The 20,922-nt window shown below is 35.1% G+C and overlaps 1 protein-coding gene across 3 annotated transcripts in view; it reads right to left on the bottom strand.

The window, feature by feature from the left end:
* Window positions 1–20,922, bottom strand: part of ADAMTS6 (ADAM metallopeptidase with thrombospondin type 1 motif 6) — a 213,140-nt gene that overhangs the window by 115,928 nt on the left and 76,290 nt on the right. For all 3 annotated transcript variants that reach the window (XM_079784695.1, XM_079784697.1, XM_079784696.1), the window contains exons 8-9: window positions 14,574–14,617; window positions 10,369–10,474 (exon numbers count right to left, since the gene is read on the bottom strand). In XM_079784695.1, coding sequence (XP_079640821.1) covers window positions 10,369–10,474; window positions 14,574–14,617 — 150 coding nt within the window. The remainder of the gene's footprint in view (window positions 1–10,368; window positions 10,475–14,573; window positions 14,618–20,922) is intronic.

Genomic DNA, 20,922 nt, shown 5'->3' with positions numbered 1-20,922 from the left:
GAGAGACAGCCTTCTGTGGGCCTCTTGTGGTTCCCACATTATGCTGGGTATACCAAGTCTGTAAGGCTTGCTCTTTACCCAGGCTATGTTTCAGGATAACTTTAAGAAATAAGGTAACATCACCCCCTGGATAAAGAGCAGAATTACTTACTAAAGTAGTTCCCCTTATCTGCAGTTTCAGTAATCCACAATCCAAAAATCTATATATATAAAAGCCTAAGCGACTGGATGAACACACTGGATGACAGGCCAGTAGCTATGACATGCATCAACCACCAGGGGGCAGATACTCAATGCAGGAGTGCCGCTCAGCTGACAGACGGCCGCCAGACTCTGGGCTGACGGCTGGTGAGTGTAGCTGTGGCTGCGTGAGCCTCTCTCATGGACACTCCCTCTGTGCGCCCAGGCTGAGGTGGCAGGGGGGCCAGGATGAGCAGGAGTGGCACCCAGCCCGGTCTTAGGCTCCTCCCTGGCCACTTGCTGCTTAGCACACTACTTCTTGCTGTGCAGGATGACGCGGACAGCGGGCTGGAGCCTGATGAACTGGCAGGTAAGGCCGGATGGCGGTGGCACAGAAATCCACTGATCCCTGCAGGCCAGCCCGAGGGACCCCACCGGTGCACGAATCCGTGCACCGGGCCTCTAGTATTAAATAAAAAATTTCAGCAATAAACAATTCATAAGTTTCTAACTGGATGCTGTTCTGAGTACTGTGATGAAATCTTGCACCATCTGCTCTGTCCCACCCTGGACATGAATAATCCCTTTGTCCATCGTATCCACTCTGTATATGCTACCCACCAATCAACCACTTAATAGCCATCTTGGCTATCAGCCTAGCAGCTTTGCTTTTGTTTTAATTCATGAATGAGAGTTAGATGTTCTTGAAGTAATTGATCAAGAGTTGGAAAATCAGCCCTAAACGGTTTGGTTTAGTGGATAGAGCATCAACCTGCAGACTGAAGGATCCCGGGTTCAATTCCAGTCAATGGCACATGCCTGGGTTGCGGGCTCAATCCCCCAGTGTGGGGCATGCACGAGGCAGCTGACCAATGATTCTTTCTCATTATTGATGTTTCTATCTTTCCCTCTCTCTTCCTCTCTGAAATCAATAAAAATACATATTTAAAGAATGATTAAATAAGGTAGTAAATATGGTGTTGAGATCTATAGCTATTATAAAAAAAGAGTTGGAAAATTGATCAAGAGTAGGAAAAGAGCTAAGTTAATAAAAAGAATGTGTTTCTTCAGGATAGGAGATGTTATTTTCATCATCACTGTATTCACAATACACTCTAGGTTAGGTCAATAGAGCAGGTGCTCATTAAATCTCTGGTATGAAATTGTGCATGAGTGAAATTCTTCCTATGGATGGACTACAAAACATGAGAAACAAAATCTAGAAAGCATAATATGCACAGACCTCATTTGATGGTGAATAATCTAATAAAAATATATAAAATAATATCAGTAATAAAAGTAGAAAGGGTAGAGTTTGGGTCAAAATGAGTGGTATCACCACTCAGAGACAAATGGGTTGCAATATACACTAAAAGACTGTGCAATAAATGTTATTCATTAAATTAAGATTCTGTGAGAAATTAAGCAATGCAAATTGGCAATTACAAAATAGCCAGGGAGATGTAAAGTACAACATAAGGAATATAGTCAATAATATAACTATGTATGGTGCCAGTGAGTACTAGACTTTTGGGGGGATCCCTTTATAAGTTATATAAATGCCTAATCACTATTCTGTATACATGAAACTAATATAATATAAATTGATTTGAGAGAGAGAGGAAGGGGGAGAGAGAGAAAAACACCGATGTGAGAGAGAAACATTGATCAGTTGCCTCCCGTACATGCCCCAATTGAACGCACAACCTTTTGGTGTAAGGGATGATGCTTCAATCAACTAAGCTACATGGCCAGGACTGTAATTGAAATTAAAAAAAAAAATTTAAGTTAAGCTTCTGTGACTCAGAATCTATCACATACATCAATCTGTTAACTTATATGCTTTCAGAAAATATTTTTCTATTGTACGTTAATTTTCTACGAAAATTATCTTTCCTTTAAAGATATGTTTAGCAAAACAAAATCTCCTTATATACATATGTAAAGAGATACATAAGGAACGAATTCCTTATGTCATTTATTTTTTTAGGATCTACTGGAGGAAGCTCATTGGTGATTATATTTTACATCACTTAACCATATATTATTTGACCACTTACTGTAAAAGTAACAATGTATTTTGGACCACAAAATAATAGCTTACTCTCGATTTTGATACACAATTCTTATTTGTTCTTTTGGAAGATTAGTAAAAATAAAAAAGAGTAAACACAGACTACTGAGTATAAAGTTAATATGCATTCAGTCTGGAGATTCTTTTTAAAATCATAATTGTTGTTTTCAAACCAAACAAAGGATCTGTATAGCTAAGAAAAATCTTAAAATGCCTAATTCAACTTTTTTATCTAAGCAATCTTAATTTTATCGTGTTGCTAATATATCAACATCATTTTTTCTTAAATTATCATGGTATTTAAACTGTCTTGCATTTTGTTAAATAATCGTTAGCACACAGAGCATGTACTTTTAAAATCAGCCACTAGAGGAAAAAAATAGATGATTATTCAGTTCTTGAATAAGATAACACATATACAATTATAGAATTAAAGAATAGTTTCTTGCCCAGCTGGCATGGCGCAGTGGTTGAGCGTCAATCTATGAGCCAGAGGTCACGATTCAATTCCCGGTCAGGGCACATGCCCGGGCTGCAGGCTCAATCCCCAGTGAGGGGTATGATCAATGATTCTTTCTCATCATTGATGTTTCTGTCTCTTTCTACCTCTCCCTTCCTCTCTGAAATCAATAAAAAAATTTAAAATATATTTTTTAAAAGAATAGTTTCTTAATGTTTTAAAATGAGTAAATTTCCCTTTAAAAAGTAACTTTAAAAAGTGATGACATAATTATAGTCTAAATTGTGACAACTATAAAATCTCAAAACTAAGCCTTCCCATTGTAGTAGAAAAATATAAGGGAATAAAGGGACATCTTTCTTAAAAACTATTTTCCATTTGTAATCTCTTTGATCTGTTCTTATTCATAACTGATCTTGGCTATGAATCACTTGTTACAATAAAGCAAAAACAAAATTTAATGGATGTACTCAGAGTCTTCTATACCCACATCTGGCAAACATTTTTAGTTTTAATAGTTACCCAATAGGATAGTTATTACAATTTGCTTATGTGTTTTCTAAAACAGAATTTGGAACTCAGTTCTACCTTTGGACTTATTTAGGAAGATATTTAATGAGGAGGGGTGTGCCTAACGAAATCTCGACTCTTTGCAAACCTGTATAAAGCAAGTTCACATTTAGTATAAACTCTTCCCTTGGTCAAGGGAAACAAGAAAAAAATAAACAAATGGGATTACATCAAACTAAAAAGCTTCTGTACAGCAAAGAAAACCATCAACAAAATGGAAAGACAACCCACTGAATGGGAGAACATATTCATCAAGGATACATCTGATCAGGGGTTAGTATCCAAAATTTATAAAGAACTTATAAAACTCAACACCAAAAGAACCCCAAACAATCCAATTAAAATTGGGCAAAAGACCTGAACAGACTCTTCTCCAAAGAGAACATACAGATGGGCAATAGACATGTGAAAAGATACTCAACATCGCTAATCAGCAGAGAAATGCAAATTAAAACCACAATGAGATATCGCCTCACACCTGCTGGAATGGCTATCATCAATAAATCAACAAACAAGTGTTGGTGAGGATGTGGAGAAAAGGGAACCCTTGTGCACTGCTGATGGGAATGCATATTGGTGCAGCCACTGTGGTAAGCAGTATGGAGTTACCTCAAAAATTTAAAAATGGAATTGCCTTATGACCCAGCGATTCTACTTCTAAGAATATATCCAAAGAAACCTGAAACACTAATTCAAAAGAATATATGCACCCCTATATTCATTGCAGCATTATTTACAACAGCCAAGATTTGAAAACAGCCCAAGTGCACTTCAATCGATGAGTGGATAAAAAAGCTGTGGTACAATTACACAATGGAATACTATTTGGCCATAAAAAAGAAGGAAATCTTACTCTGTGCAACAGCACGGGTGGACCTAGAGAGCATTATGCTAAGTGAAATAAGCCAGTCAGAGAAAGACAAGGGCCATATGATTTCACTCATATGTGGAATCTGACGAACAAAATGAACTAACAAGCAAAATAGAGATAGCCTCATAGAGAATAGGCTGACAGCTGTTGGAGGACGGGAGTGTGTGTGGAGGGGAGGCTGGGTGAAAAAGGTGAAGGGATTAAGCAAAAAAGGAAAAACATGGACACAGACAATAGCATGGTGTTGATCAGGAAAGTGGAGATTGGGGGGAGGTAGAAGAGTGTAAATATAGGAGGGAATAAATGGTGATGGAAGGAGATTGACTCAGGGTGGTGAACGTATAATATACAGATGATGTATTATGGAATTGTATAGCTGAAACTTATACAATTTTATTAACCAATATCACCCCAATAAATTCAATCAAAAATTTAAAAAGTAAAAATAAATTAAAAGGCTGAACTCATAAAAATAGAGAATAAATTGGAAGTTGCCAGAGGCTGGAGTGTGAGTGAAATCAGGAGATGTTGTTCAAAGCATACAAACTTCCAGTTATAAGATAAGTAAGTTCTGTGAGAACATAAAGTAATATGACTATATCTACTGTATTGTATACTTGAGAGTTGCTAAGAGAGTGAATGTTAAATGTTCTCACCACACACACACACAAAAAAAGGATAATCATATGATGTGACATGTGTTAACTAACCTTATCATGGTAATCATTTTGCAATATATACATGTATCAAATCATCATGTTGTACACTTAAACTTATACAATGCTATATGTCAATTATATCGCAATTAAGGTGGGGAAAAAAGGAATAAAGGAGAAAACACAAATTACAAATATCCGGAATGAATGATGGAACATTATTATGTACATTATAGAAATTTAAACACGTGTATGATAAATTTAACAACTTAGCTAAAATACTCTACTACTTTGAAAGACGTAATTAACAATAAAAAGGATGAGTAAGAAAAAAAAGAAAGACATAATTAACAAAGAAGACTCAAAAGACTTAGATAATGTTATTTTATAACTAATAAGAAATTAACTTACTAATTAACAATGTTCCCACAGAGAAAATTCTTGGCTCAGAAGGCCTCATTAGTAAATTCTATCAAACATTTAGGAAGAAAATTATATCCACCTTATGCACACAAACTCGTCTAGAAACTAGAACAGTTCTTAATTCAACTTACAACACTAACTTTATTCTGATACTCAAACTAGACAAAGACATTAAAGGAAAACTATAAGTCAACCAATTTTTCTACACAAATTGTGCTGAAATAACTGGATATTCGTGAGAAAAAGAGGAACTTCAATCTTTATATCACACCACACCAAAAAAAAAAAAAAAAAAAGAACACAAGAAACATAACCCAAAACTCACTGTAGATCTTAATATAAAAGCTAAAAGTTATGTTCGCTTCAGCAGCACATATATCAAAAGCTTAAGTATAGAACTTCTACTAGACAAAAATAGAAAATCTTGAAGTAGGCAAAGATTTCTTAGGACACAAAAAATACAAATCATAAAAGAAAACTTTTAAATTAGACTTTATCAAAATTCTGTTTTGTACAAGGCACCATTAAAAAATGAATGGCAAGCAACAGACTTGGACAAAATAAATATTCACATTATGTATATATGATGACAACTTTTACTTAGAATATATTATTGATAAGTCTTATGACTCAATAAGAAGAAAACAGCTCAGTTTTGTTAAGAAATGGAAAAAGGATTTGAATAGAATGCAAAGGAGATAATGAATGACAAATAAGCACGTGAAAAGATGCTCATTATCACTAACATCATTAGTCTATCAGGGAATCAATGATCAACTAATTAAAACCACAATGAGATGCCACTAAAATGCATAATAATAATTAAAATCACAAAGAGCTGGCAAGGATCTGAAGTAACCAAATGCTCATAGATTGCTAGTGGGAATGCAAAATGGTATATAGCCACTTTGAAAAATAGTTTATGCATTTATGTAAAATGAAAGTAATACATACCATACTACCAGCAATATCACCCAAGAGAAATAAAAGCATATTTCCATACAAATCATTATATGGATGTTCACAGAAGTCCTATCCATAATAGCTAAAACTAGAAACAACCTAAAATGGGATATGTGCTATGAAATACTATTCAGAAAAAGAAACACCAAAAAAAAACTACTAATATACACAACATGGATGAACCTCAAAAACAATGTGCTGAGGCAAGAAACCTAGACACAAAAGAGTAGCCACTACGTAAGTTCATTTAAATGAAACTACAGAAAAGACAAGTCTAATCTGTAATGATAGAAAGTAGATCTGTGCCAGGTAAGGGGGAGGGAGGGTAGAGACTGACTGTAAAAGGAAACACGGGGATTTTTTTAGTTAATGGAAATGTTGATATCTTGATGGTGGTGGTGATTACCTGGTTATATACATTTGTCAAAATTCATCGAGCCATACACAAAATAGAAGCACATTCATTGCATTTAAATTATACTAAATAATGTTTTAAAATGTACTCATGGGAACATAAACTCTTCCAGGAAATAGAATACTTCTTAACTCATTATATAAAACTAGCATTATTTTGATACCAAAACTAGGCAAAGGTATTAGAGTTCCAACTACTTTGGTGTATGTTTATTATTAACCTTCTATTATGAGAGCATAGCACTGTTCAAGCATTAAAAGACAGTTAGGGCCCTGGCCAGTTTGGCTCAGTAGATAGAGCATCCGCCTGCTGACCAAAGGGTCCCAGATTCGATTCTGGTCAAAGGCATGTACCTCGAATGCAGGCTCCTCCCTGGCCCGGGCCCTGGTTAGGGTGTGTGCAGGAAGCAACCTATCAATGTGTTTCTCTCACATCGATATTTCTTTCTGTCTTTCCCTCTCTCTTCCACTCTCTCTCAAAATCAATGAAAAAATATCTTCGAGTGAGGATAAAAAAATAAATAAAATAAAAAAAATAAAGACAGGTACTTTCACCAGAAGAAGGGAAATCTGGATGGACGAAAACAGTAATTGGAGCTTCCTAACACACATAACTTACTTTACAATTTTATCCTGAAGTCTTGGCACATTTCTCCTTTAAAAAAAAAATCATCTCCCAGTCAGTCTTCTATATAAAGCATACCCCAATTGGTAAAACCAAACACTGACATTGATTTCTGAAAGCAAGACTGATATACATACTCCTACAGCTTTCAATACAACTTTTAACACTTCTTCACATTTTCTGAAAATCAGGTTTATAGTTCACTCAATCACTGTTAGTTAATAAATGAGTTGTCACATCTAAAAAATTTATGGCCTTAAGACCTATTCTTATTGCAAAAGAAATCAGACATATACAATGGTAGAGGGAGCAGCCTAATGAACTCCCATCCACACATCATGATGAGTATAAAATGTAACATGTTGCTATTCTTGCTTTATCTTTCCCTTTTCCCCCTTTCTTTTAAAAGTAAATATCAGACATCGTGTCACTTCAGTCCTGCAGATTTCAATGTGCATCCTTTAAAAATATGAATATTTTAATATCTCTTTTTTTAAATTATTTTTGTATAGTAGGAATACATTAGATAGTTTTCTCAATATAACCAGAGGTCTGGTTGAGTTCTTGCCACCCCTCTTTAACACCATAATTTTTCAACTTCAGAAACTATAGCAACTACATAATTAATGAAAAAAATCTTTCAAAGAACATTCTTTTCTATACAGTTTCATTAAGTGCCTTTGGCTTATAGCCTACATTAGAGGTAGACATGCCATTTAAAAATAGCATAAACCTCAATTTTTCATTTGACAAGGAAACTAACTTCTTGTTTTCACAAAAGTATGGAGAAAAATAAAAGTAGTCATTAAGGCCCAGCCAAAGAAAAAAACTATCCCATAGCTGTTTAAAATGGATATTATGTCCCTACATGAGCAAGCACTGGGTGCAAAACCATATTCTACACAATTTTTTTTCTACACAATTTTTTTAAAAGGTAGACAGTATTCACACAGTCTAATGACTTAGTAGGGGCACTTTTCAGTAATCAATGGTCAAATGTTCTTCATTGTGATGAATCTGCAGACTTCATCATCTCACTTAACATCCACCCTACTAAACAATACAAATTACAAAAAAGTTCACTATACTTTATCTGAAAAGTATACTTGATGTTTATCATGGCTATTGCTTTGTTTCAGAAGAGCAGAAAGCACTGTATTTTAATTATATGAATTGTGCCAGACTGACTTGCTGGGTTCCTCAAAGCTAAACCCTAAAATCTTAAAAGCAAGTAAAGGGCTCTTTATCCATGAAATAGATTTTCCCTAACTGACCGAATACAATTTGACAAATTGAAAAAGATAACATGTTAATCACATCCTGCTTAGTTGTCTGGGGGAAAAGGAATAGACACATAGTAATCAACTGGACATGGAAAGAAAGCTAATTTCTAGTCAGTCAAATAATATTTTTGAATGGAAGCATTTCTTCTGGCTCTCATTATAAAGCATTTTGTGTATCCCCCACACACACCGATTTCTAACAATCACACTATCAAACAAGAATTGGCAGTGAAAAAAAGTTATTCGAAGGAACATAAATCTTAAGAGGTATAGTCTACATCTTGCACATTCTTCTGCAGAAGGTATAAACCATTCATCTTAGGAAAAATTTAAAGGAATTACCCATGAGGCCAACAACAACAAAAAATCTAGGGAGCCTGAGAGTAGTTCAGTTGGAATCTTAAGAAAAGATACAGAGATAAACCCTCCAATGGGCTATGTAAGTATAGACAAGAAAAGGGGACCTACGAAGCATATGCTGGCATCGACTAACGTGTAACTGCATGAAGGAGTAGTGCTCCCATACACACATTACTCATCCATGCTATGTTGCTTGTCCTGACCTTTCGATTTAATTGAATCTACCAGAACCTATTACATTCAGTCTGGTTGCATAAGATTATGACAGTCATTAATGAGCTAAATTTTTAAGTGCACTGAAGATAAACTGCCTGCATAAGAAGGGCTTTTCCCTTTTGTTCCCCTGCTGTTTATTGCAATGGAAACTAGAACACCAATATTTTTAGGACTTTACTAAACGTGTAATGCTGACTTTTCCCCATATCTGAAGCGATCCGGGTTTGAAACTTGCCGATTCCTTAAGGTTACCCATAAATCAATGCTAATTTGGTAAAATTTAAATTGCAATTTTCCAAATAATGCAACAGACTGATCCAATTTTACTCTCCTCTTTCAAGGGAAAAAAAAAAGCTGAACTACAAATTTATCTCAGGAATGATCGCTAAGGCAAGTGTATAATAAACATTCATTTTTTATTTGTTCTTTTTCCCCCACCCATTTTTTATCCAAAAAAAAAGCAGACTGTAAAACTTAGATCATACAAATGTCAGGAGCTCTTGCAAATAGATTGCTTGCTTGACATAAAAATGTTTGACTATCCTTTTAAAGTTTTCAAACTCCTCTCCCTTCACATGAGCAGGTTTTTACATTACTACTGCCTGTGTTTGGAGTAAAGAAAGTAGGGTTTTATAGATGAGAGGTGGATAGGACAGTTTTGGGCCAGATACATTTAAAACAAATATTAAAGACTAGATCCTCCTAAAAAGTAGTAAGGATGATATCTCACTACTCTTGGAACACCATTTCTTTCTCTCTCTTTTTTTTTAATGACAAACAAGTACACCTGAAAAATATAAGTTACATAGCAATGATTGCACAAACTTTATGCCTGGAAAAGATGCTCACAAGCTGTATGAAGAGTGAAAACTCAAAGTAAATTTTATGGAACTGGTGTCAATGATGATTTTAAAATATAAAGGTGTTGTCACTTGAGGAAAAGAAAGATCATTTCAACAATTTCACTTAGAGGAGCCGGGTGTTGAGTAGACCACGGTAAAACTAAATTACTGCACATGTACATATATCACAAAACTTAAGTGTGATGTATTCACCACTCGGAGGATACTAGTCATGAATCAGAAAGATTATTTAACAAGTCTCCAGTTCTTAAGATGATTTATCCCAGCACCCTAAATGATAACATTCTCTATTGAAATCAGACAAAAAGGCAGTAAAATATGGTTGAGCACATGTGTTCCGCACAGTAGTTATGAGTTGCTCAAAGGAGTGGAGCTCTAAAATTTATTTTGATTTTCTTAAACTCACTCACTTGTGACCAATCTCATGTGCAATGGTAAAAGCTGAACCCAGGCCAATGTCTTCATTAATGCTGCAGCTCCTTTCAGGCTCACACATTCCAGCCACAGAGGCCAAGCCTGAATAAACAGAAGGAGACACAAAGGGTCAAGCCAAGGTGTTTCAGTCTTAAAAAGCCCATACTTATAAATGCCTGGATTCTTTTTAATAACCTCCATGCACAGAAGGAGCAGTTGGCAAAAGGTTAACTTTCTAGTCATTTGCAAAATCACAGGGGGGAGTTTCACTTTGCCGGCTAGACATTAATATTTTTTGAACTGCAGTCAGTGCTGGAAAATGTCTAGACTAGGGGTTAGATTTATAAATTTTACTTCTGGTAACTTGGGACCACCTAGTAACTTGAGCCAGAAGAGGGAATTCAAGAAAGCATTTCTATTTTAACATTCTTTAGGCTGTAGAAAGCAAAATATATCCACATTATTTTTCTAAAGAGATCTGTTTAAGTTTAGTGGGTTCATAAAAATATACAAGCAACTTTTTAGTTACCAAAAAAAAGGGAATCCCAAATGGTTTTCTAAAATGACATTTTTATAAAAACAAAAATGAATGATTCAAAAGAGAAAAAGGAGAAATGTTAAAGACAGGAGGTTGTTGAAATTAGTCCTGATACTAATGCAACAATTTCTTTAAGTGTTTTAATGGTAGGAAAGTCATTCACATATTCAATTTAGTTTTCCCCTCTCCCATCCCCCTTCGATGCCTTAGAGTTATACTAATAAAGAAAAATTATGGTGTTAATTCACTGATTCTAGTGAAATGTTATGTTACTCAAAGTATTCTTCCTTTAGGAATGTTAGTATGTAAAAGCTTTAATTATTTACTTCCAAATGAATATCATGCTCTGTTCATTGGTATGCAACTTTAAAACAGTGCTTAGAAAAAAATTATTTTTGTGCAGAAGATAAAATGTCATGTGTTGCAAGAAAACAGATGCCAAATCATACTTACCACACATAGGGGCGAAAGTTATTTATAAGAACTTGAAGGAAAACCAGGAAAGACTCTTTATATGTTAGTAGTCTACTATCACCAGCCAAATATTAATAATTACCTTCCCAACAAAAGTGATTTGAATCCAATTCAATAAATATTTATCGAGTGCAATAAACAATGGTCTGTGCTGGTATAATTCCCCAGTTGCACTGATTTGGAACAGTAAAAGCCATTCAATTCATACTTTTACTGACGAGAAAGCTCTAGAAATTGTTTCTCTGGATCTTCTAATATGAAATATCCACATAATAACCACATTGGAACAGAGACGAGGTTAGTGCTGGATTTGCTAATAGACTGTTTACTTTTCCTACTGTTTTATGTGGAAGAGGCAGCAGTTGGGGAAGGGGTTAATTTCTGTTTCACAGAGTTATAAACACTAGTGTTACCCTTGTCCTGCCCTTCCATTCACTTACAAGTCTTAGGACCTGAAGAAGAGGATGTGAAAAGAGGGACGCCACTGAGAGAAAGAGAGACAGAGAGAGAAAGAAAACAAACAAACAAACAAAAAGTTTGCAGTATATTAAATGGCTTCAAGCTATTGGGTTCAACAAGGTCCATGATATGGGACAAAAACGCCACTCAAAACCCTGTTTCAAGCTTTATAAAATTTGGTTTAAATATATATATATTAAATATATATATATATATATATATATATATATATATATATATATATATTAATAAGAATAATTATTGTTAAATTAACATTTCTTACATTTCCCAAAATATATTATTCCATGGGCTAGCTTTTTGTTTGTTGTTGTTTGGTATGTGCCATGTGCTGTATTTTTCATTGAGAATTTTCAGTGACTCCCCAAGGTGTATTTGTAAGCACTACTTTACCTCTGCATCTGATATAAAATTGTTAACTCTACTAAAAGGACAACTTAAGAAAGAATATATTTTGGAAATAACTACTACTTGTTGAAAATATAAAGGTAAATCTTAACTAAAATGAAAGAGTAATTTAAATGCTACTGCATTTTCACAACCCCCCACTATTTTCTGTATTCCTATAAAATCGAAGCTGTCAAAGTTCTTATGTGTGATTGTGTTAATAGGGGTTTGATTACTATTTGGGTCATTTAGATTTCCTTAGTTTGATGGCCACAGTTTGCACCCTTAAATCTACTTAGCTAGGTTAAAATTGGTCATCAGAAGTATTAAGTAAGCAAGAGAATATACAAGCATCAGGCACAAAACCAACATGAAAGTCACTGGTATGGCCATTCAAAAAGAAAAAACCTGCTTACTTCTGTACTGATAATGAATTTTCCACATAAGGTCAACACGTGTGTGTGTGTGTGTGTGTGTGTGTGTGTGTGTGTACACACACATATATATAGTTTATTCAGTTTTCACTATGAGACATTATAAAAGAAATAATTTAGAATGATTTAAATTTTGAAAATTTTACATTGAGCTTGAAAATGCATTGGCGTGTATTGATTCTAGAAATTAGTAAACTATAAAAATTTGAACATATTATTTTGAAAAATATAAAAGGAGTGGGGGTAGGAAAATACCTCAAATTTACTTTAATAAAAATGACAATAAAAGTTCTAAGCAGTGTCATTACTGGGACAGTGTTCTTCAATGTCCCAATGAAGAATATATCTCAATGTAAACAATCTATGTTCAAAAAGCAGAACAGGATATGTGTACATGTACATACATACATTCTGGCTTGTACCTTCTTTGAGGCTTAAGTGTCTACTGTACTTAAAGTTGACTAAGCACTTCGTAAATGCTTGTAGGATTTGAACAACAGAAAAAGTAAGTTAAACAGTATAGTCTCCACATTAAATAATAACAGCTGTTCATTTTTATACTACTTCTTTACTAAACACCTTTGTATTTTCTTACTTAAATGATTTTAACAACATCCCTGTAGCAGAAGGACAGACACTGCTTCTACTTCATAGATAAAGACAGTGAGGGACAAAGAGCTAAATAAACTATGAGAGGCAATGCACTGAAACTGTCATTTCCGGTTCAGGAGCCCTTCCATTGGATTACATTGGTCTTGTTAACCTAAAATACTACAAATAAAGTCTTTCTGAGGAGAGCTCTTCCTGTATTATGCTTTTTAACTAGCAAACTTCTCCACTGTAATACTCATCCTTCGCTAATTGAGATTTCTTCTTTAGCCATAAATCCCGAGGGAAATGAGGTAGGAGAAGACTGGAAGGCAGGTAAAATCATCAAGAGAAATTTTAATCTCCGAAGAGATGATTCACTGAACACCCCAGGAAGTTGGGTAATACTTTTTTTCCCCACTCCTATTTTAATTTGATCTTAAAACATTCTTATGAGGCGCATTGGAGTAGATTTTAAAATTATTCCTTGACAGGTAGAAAGATTGAGATTTGTCATGGAGAAACTAGAGAATTCACCTTCAGTTGCTTAACTTCTGAGTCTGTTAAAAGTCTCCTGACACTAAAAAATTATCATTAAAAAAGTCCCCATTTCTTAAAATAACTCTATTTGCTTAAAATTTATTTTACTTGAAGTTAATGTAAACTTTTACCAGAATGAAGTTATGATCTGCAACAAAATGTGATTTTTTTAAATTCTAGATTATTACAAAAATTCTTTTTAAAAAACAAATGATTTGGGGGCACACAAGAAATATAATTGTATCCTCTCTGCTACTATCTGTAATATTTTACAACGTTGCCCTTTTTTGTTCAGGTACTAAAAGTTTCCAATAATATCTTAATATATGGGGATATACTATTTCCATCAAATTGCACCGTCCCCCCCCCACAAAAAAAATAAATACTGCTATCAATGCTTCTTCCTTAAGTATCTCCAAAGTGGTTTTTGCCTTTTCTTTCCTCGCCTGAAATTTCAAGATTCTGGTTGCTTTCATTTGCTCTCAAACTCCTTGCTATTTTTGGAAAATACATTACATGAAAATGAGTGGCAACTTCTGATTTATCATTATTGTTTGATGATTTTTAATCATCTTCTAAGTTGTTTTTAATCATCATTCTACTTGTTTCCTAGTAGGTGACATATCCATAAAGGTTAGGTTTAACAATTTATAGGAGTCATTTCAGATGTGTCAGAAAGGAAAATGACCAAATTAATAATAAAGAGCAAAGTCATTGGACCAAAGAGACAATCTGAACTATCCTCCTTTTATAAAACACTTACCCAGTGTTCCACAGGGCATATTTTTATAAGTGCAGATATCATATCTATAGAGGAGAAAAAAAAGAGAGATGAAATTTGTAATCTGATCAAATTTTTAAAATATTTTCATATATTCATCACGTTGTTTTTTTTTCTTGGAGCTTTGGTTGTCAGACCACAATCATTGCCATTATGAGCAGCCAGCTGGAGTGTTGGCATTTTCAGCACTCGGGGGGACACCGCTGGCTGCTCTACACTCACAGCCTCTGGCTACCAGCCAGCAGGACACCTGCCAGCAAGAAAGGAAGGTTAGAGTGGATTTTTGTAATTACAAGTTCCGTAAAAGCATCTACCCTACTGTCTTGAAGCTAGCATAGCTTGTCTGCAGATTGCTGCTGCTTCTGCAAAAAGCGAACAGGTAGTTTTTTTTAATTCCCAATCTTTTTTGAACCTGCTGCAATATTTTCTTATTATAGCCACAGACAGTAGTTTACACTTCTGAGCTACAAGCACCATTTGGTGTTCATTCAACTTGAACAGGGGTTCTTATTGAATTAAATAAAAACCAGAGCAATAAAGCAATGGAAATAAAATTGATATCGCATAGTTTTCCTTGTTGTATGCCAGCAATTTTGCGTGGCTAAAATGCAAATATTTTAAGAGATTTTATAAACAGCTAAATAAATAGCTCACTAGGAAGCTTCCCTAATGTTGCTCAGACTTATTCTGATGCTGTGTTGCATTATAACGCAATACAAAGGATGTCGTTCATAAAGTAACGTTGCATATTTTTAAAAGGTTACATTTAGAATGCTAAATCAATATTGATGTAAACATTTATTTTTAAGCATTTTAAAAATATTCTTACAAACTTATTTTTAAAATAAAATACATGTTTCTAAAGTGAGAATAAAAACTAAATTTTAAAAGACTGAATATTTTATTTGCCTATGTTTTAGGCTAGAAGTACAAAGCTTTTTAGTTAAAAAATAAAATTTCACAAACTCCAGGAAAATCCCATGTTGAAAAAGTTCTCATTTATTGTATATAATGGTTAGTCCACATTGCTAGGGGAACGGGTTAGTAATTAATCCCTTAGTCACCTCTTCATCTTCATCTTGTTCAAACTCTACAAATGTCTCCTTACATTTGATTTTGTATAACTTTTCTATTTTGACCATTCACACACTCATCGTCTCTCTTCTCTTGTAACTGGTAAACCAATAGGTTGTGGTATCTGGTACACTCTTGAGTGTAAGATATAGAGAGGGCACTTGTACTTAGCAAAGCACCAGAAAGTATAATCTGGGTGTCAAAATCAATTTATCTTACGATCATACTGTGTAAATGCCTATGATGTTACAGAGACACAACCCATACAGGCAGTCTTCAAGAAAATGTAAACAAAGACTTTTCATAAAGGGTAATGCAGATAAAAATGTTTAAGCAGAACCTATTTCCAAATCCTCAGCTTCCACGTGTGCTTTTCCTAAAACTGAGCTGCCTGAGAATGCACGTGTAAGCCATCAATTTACCTTTCGTCTTTTGCCTTTCACAGCTGCCCTGATTCTACTTTACAAAAAAAAAAGCATACTCCTCACCCATCCCAATCCTCACTATGGTATATTGCTCCTGGGTGTACAAGTCTCCAGAGCATAATGCAAAGGAGTAATCCAAGAATTCGTGGATCCTGGGGCATAATCTCTTACAAAGCAAGAAAATTGAATGGTGCAATGCTTATTTCATCCTGGCAAGACTCTATTTCTTTATACCTGTCTGTCTGATTGCTTATAAGCCAGTCTATGTATCCCTCTCACAATTAGAATTCAGATGTGAAATTATCATGGAGTGTTTTAGCATATTCATTTGAACTAAAAAATAAAGCCAGGCTTGTTATTGACAAACAATAAGTCTGACTTACCTAAGTAGTGTGGCAGTGAGGACTGACTTAGGCAGTTAGATTACATGGTGAACATTTTTTATGACTCAATGAAATAGGCAACTCCAAAGTTGTGACAACATTTATTTAAAGTACATATACATCATATCATATGTTTTTAACTAGTCTCTGTAGCTATTTAAGCTTATGATTAAATAAGTATTTTTAGATATCAACTTTATAATGTGCAAAGTGGTACATCATTTTTCAAAATTATTTCAGGAGTCAAATAAAGCAAAATGTTTGAAGATCACAGACAAGTACAACTTATATTTCCACCTCATAGCTGTCTTTTCTCACCTCCTCTTATTGCGCTCCTGCTGCCTTCACCTTTTAAGTTACACTTCTGATGAATATTATTTCATTCTGTCATGACTGGCCAAAATACCTGCGTAAAGGCTAAAGCCATCAACAAATAATGCAGACTAACGTATCTTAGACTAAGGTAATTCTATTTGCATTTTCCTCAGTTTTCCCCAATCCTCTGATGTACTTGCAGAATTCTCTACAGGATATTCTATAGGGAAAAGCCATGCCATTCCTTTTTGGCTTTTGCATTCAATTCAGTTCACATTGTATCCTTCTGTATTCTATATTCAGAGAGAGCAATTATTGCTTTCTATGCATTACCTTTAATACCAAGCACTGAACAGCAACATTTTTACATTCATCCGTTTATACGTGGTTTTGCTGAGCACCTATCATATGCCCAGGTTTAGAGCCTACACATAGATGGATAAGTAAGTTAGTTGTGTTCTATTTGGGAAAAGACATATAAGCAGGTGAGTTAAAAAATATTGTGGAAAGATGATTAAATAAATGTTAAAAAAGTTAAACTTACACACAATAGAGTCAATACTCATTAGCTATCATAATGATGATTGTTGTTATAGTCAAGTTATATACAAAATGCCATGGAAATACAGAGGAAGGAGTGGTTACACAATAGCAAAGTAGGAAACAGATTCATTTAGGACATAACACAGATTTTTAAGACTTAGATAAAATAAAAAAGGAAAGGTATTCCATGCAGAGAACGGAATAATCAAAGTAGCAGAGTCTGGAAAGGGTAAGGTGTATGCAGGGAACTATGAGAAGTCTAAAGAGGCTGAAACATTGACTGTACAGAGTCAATTATCAGAAAATTAATTGAGAGAGTTGGTGCTGGGGGGACAAATTACTAAGTACCTTGAATGTCAAACCAGATTTGTGTTTTTTTCTACCGGCAAAAACTTAGAAAATAGTTTGCAAAATAGGAAAAAAAATGTTTAAGTATATTTATATGAGTGTGTATATAAGTTTGTGAAGTCTGGGAGAATTATGGTGGGTACCTAAGGAAAAGGTGGGAGAGTAGGGAGAATATAATGGTTTTTATTCTGTGGTATACATTTCTATATAACCAGTATTTAGTCAGAACGTGCTTTAGCTATGCCTGTCTCTGACGATCAATACACACACAAAATAAATTGATAATTAGACTAATGAATGTTTAATAAATATTGAAAATGTGTTTTTCATTAAAGAAAGAAATTAGTGGTTTTCAGACTGACCAAAATATTTTAGAGGCATGCCCCCATTCTGCATGAATCAGACAAGGATCCACCAAACTTTGTAGGCTGCACTCTTAGGTAAAGCTCCAAGATTGTCTTGTGCATCCACTCATCGATTTGGAGGATCCTGGTGCCAGATGACAAATACAAGAGTAACAGAATTCTTTTTTTTTTTTCCTGCCCACTCTCCGCCCCCTTGAAGCAAATCAATCTCTAAAAAATCTTGACCAACCCAGATGTGGTAGGAGCTCTGAAAATTAGGCCTGGCTACAAAGTACAGTGGAGTCCTAAGAAGTGATAGAAAAGCTGAAATATAATTTAAAAAGGTTCTCTGCTTTCTGAATTTTGATAGAAAAACACCCTATCACTATGGTACTTGTTTTGTTTCCTCTACATGAAAGAATAATAATGGCCTCCGTGCAGATAAAAAAAGAACTAAGAAACATGATCTTGGGCAATCCCCACAAAGAGAGGTACCTAAAGGAAATCAGGGTTCTGCTTTTGGATGAGATGACTGCACACATTGTCATTCCCTTACCCTTAATTCATAATGTAGAACTGGCTGACTAAGATCAAAACCACAGAGGTTGGTTGAATATCTGTTACTATAGCACTGGTACACTTTTCTGCTGTACTTTCAACTCTAATTTCCTAATCATTTTTGGTTAGGCATGACTAACAAAAGAAACTGACCAAAACGTATAATTAAATTCCATTTTAAGGTCTGCAAAATATAGCACTACCTTACAATGATGAAATACCTGGATGGTTTCTTAAAACCTTTTCCAAAAACTACATTCCATTCTTATGTAAGAGAAACAGTCATTACAACGAATCATTCCTTTCAGTGATTTAGTTTTAAAACGGAATGAATCAAAAATCTAAACTTTGAGACTCATTGTTTAACAGTGAGTCACAGACTTACTTCCAAACAGAATGGCCTAGGTACTGTGCTGTCTCATTTGTACTCTTAGAGGTGGTGGCAAAAGCCAAGTGATGTTGACACAGCAATTTTCTGCTTTTCCTTTTTACATGCACTGAGGCACCGGAATTATGAAACTTACTTCAGTTATAAAAATAATTGTAATAAAATAATACAGAAAAAATTATTTTAGCCCAATATATGCAAGAGAGCCCACTTCCTAGCTGTCCCCACCCCAAATCCACGTCCTTCTTGCATACAAAATACATTCATTCCATCCCAACAACCTTAACTCATCCCAATAAACTTAACTCAACCCACAGAAGTCTTCACTCATTCCAGAATTAACTCTAAAGTTGAGAGTCTCCTCTAAGTATCATCTAAATCAGATATACTGGGTGAGACTCTAGGTACAGTTCATTAGGAGGCAAAATTCCTTTTTATCAGTGAACCCGTAAAATCAGAAAAGCTATGTACTTCCAAAATACAATGGTGGGACAAACATAGGATGGACGTTCTCATTCCAAAGAGAAGAAATCAAAAGAAAGAAAGAGGTGATGGGTCCCAAGTAAATCCAAAACATAGCATAGCAAATTCCATTAGATCTTAGGACTCCAGAATAATCCTCTTTGGTTGATGCTCTGCCCTCTGGACCGACTGAGGTAGCGGCATCACCACATGACTTTGTGGGGTGGCCCATTCCTTCAGCATGGCAGCATGCTGCCCACATGGCTCTCCAAAGTGGAAGAAGACCTGTCTCCAAGGACACACACTCTGGGCCTGTGGTGAGAGCAGTAGCCCTGATGATCTCTGAATTGCCTTTGGGGCCCTACTTTCTTCTTTTTGAAAGTATAATGTATGTTCACAGCCTTCCTTTATTCCCTCCTGTTTTCTCTCCTCTAGTCCCAGTTGGCTGTGTTTCTCCTGGTATAATTCCACCTCTATGGATGGCTCCGTTCAGATGGCTGATTATTTCTACAGGACATACCCACACTGATCTCCTTATCAAACACAGTCAGTCAGCCACACCCTTAGTGTTCTCTTCCAACGTACTTCCTCATTTTTTTGCAATATGAACAGGGTGAGATTTTCCAAATCTTTAAGTTCCAGTTCTTTTTGCTCAACATTCTCTCTTTCAACACATTTCTTCTTTTCACACTTTACTATAAGCAGTCAGGAGGAACCAACACTTTGCTAAAGAATCTCCTCAGCTCAATATCCAGTTTCATCGCTCACAAGTTCAACCATCCACAAAACATTAGAACATGGACATAATTGAGCCAAGTTCTTTGCCAGTTAATAAGAACCACTTTTTCTCCATTATACAAAAAACATATTCCTAGTTTCTAACTGAGACATCACCAACCTGAACTTTATCACCCATATTTCTACCAACATTTTGTTCACGATTACTTGTGTATTCTATACAAAGATGGAAGCTTTCTCTACAGCTCTCTTCTTTTCTCTCTGAGCTCTCACCAGAATTGCTTTTTTTTAAAAATATACATTTTTTTATTGATTTCAGAGAGGAAGGAAGAGGGAGAGAGAGGTAGAAACATCAATGATGAGAGAGAATCATTGATCAGCTGCCTCCTGCACGCCAGCACTGGGGATCGAGCCCGCAACCTGGGCACATGCCCTGACCAGGAATCAAACCATGACTTCCTGGTTCATAGGTCGATGCTCAACCATTGAGCTATGCCAGCCCGGCCAGAATATACCTTCATTGAAAGTACCTTCGTAGCAATCGTGGCTTCCTTCTAGAATGCAGTTCAAAATTCTTCCAGCCTCTACTCCTTATCAAGTTCCAAAACTTCCCATTTTTAGGTACTTGTTACACCAGTACCCTACTCCTCAGTACCAATTGCTGAATTAGTCAGCTTGGGATTCTATAACAAAATACCATAGGTTGGTTGGCTCAAACCACAAACATCTATTTCTCATAGTTATGGAGGCTAG

Source organism: Cnephaeus nilssonii (assembly GCF_951640355.1).
Source record: "Cnephaeus nilssonii genome assembly, chromosome: 2".
Lineage (NCBI taxonomy): Eukaryota > Metazoa > Chordata > Mammalia > Chiroptera > Vespertilionidae > Cnephaeus > Cnephaeus nilssonii.
Note: the sequence above shows the minus strand (reverse complement) of the source record. Positions and strands in the feature narration are given on the sequence as shown.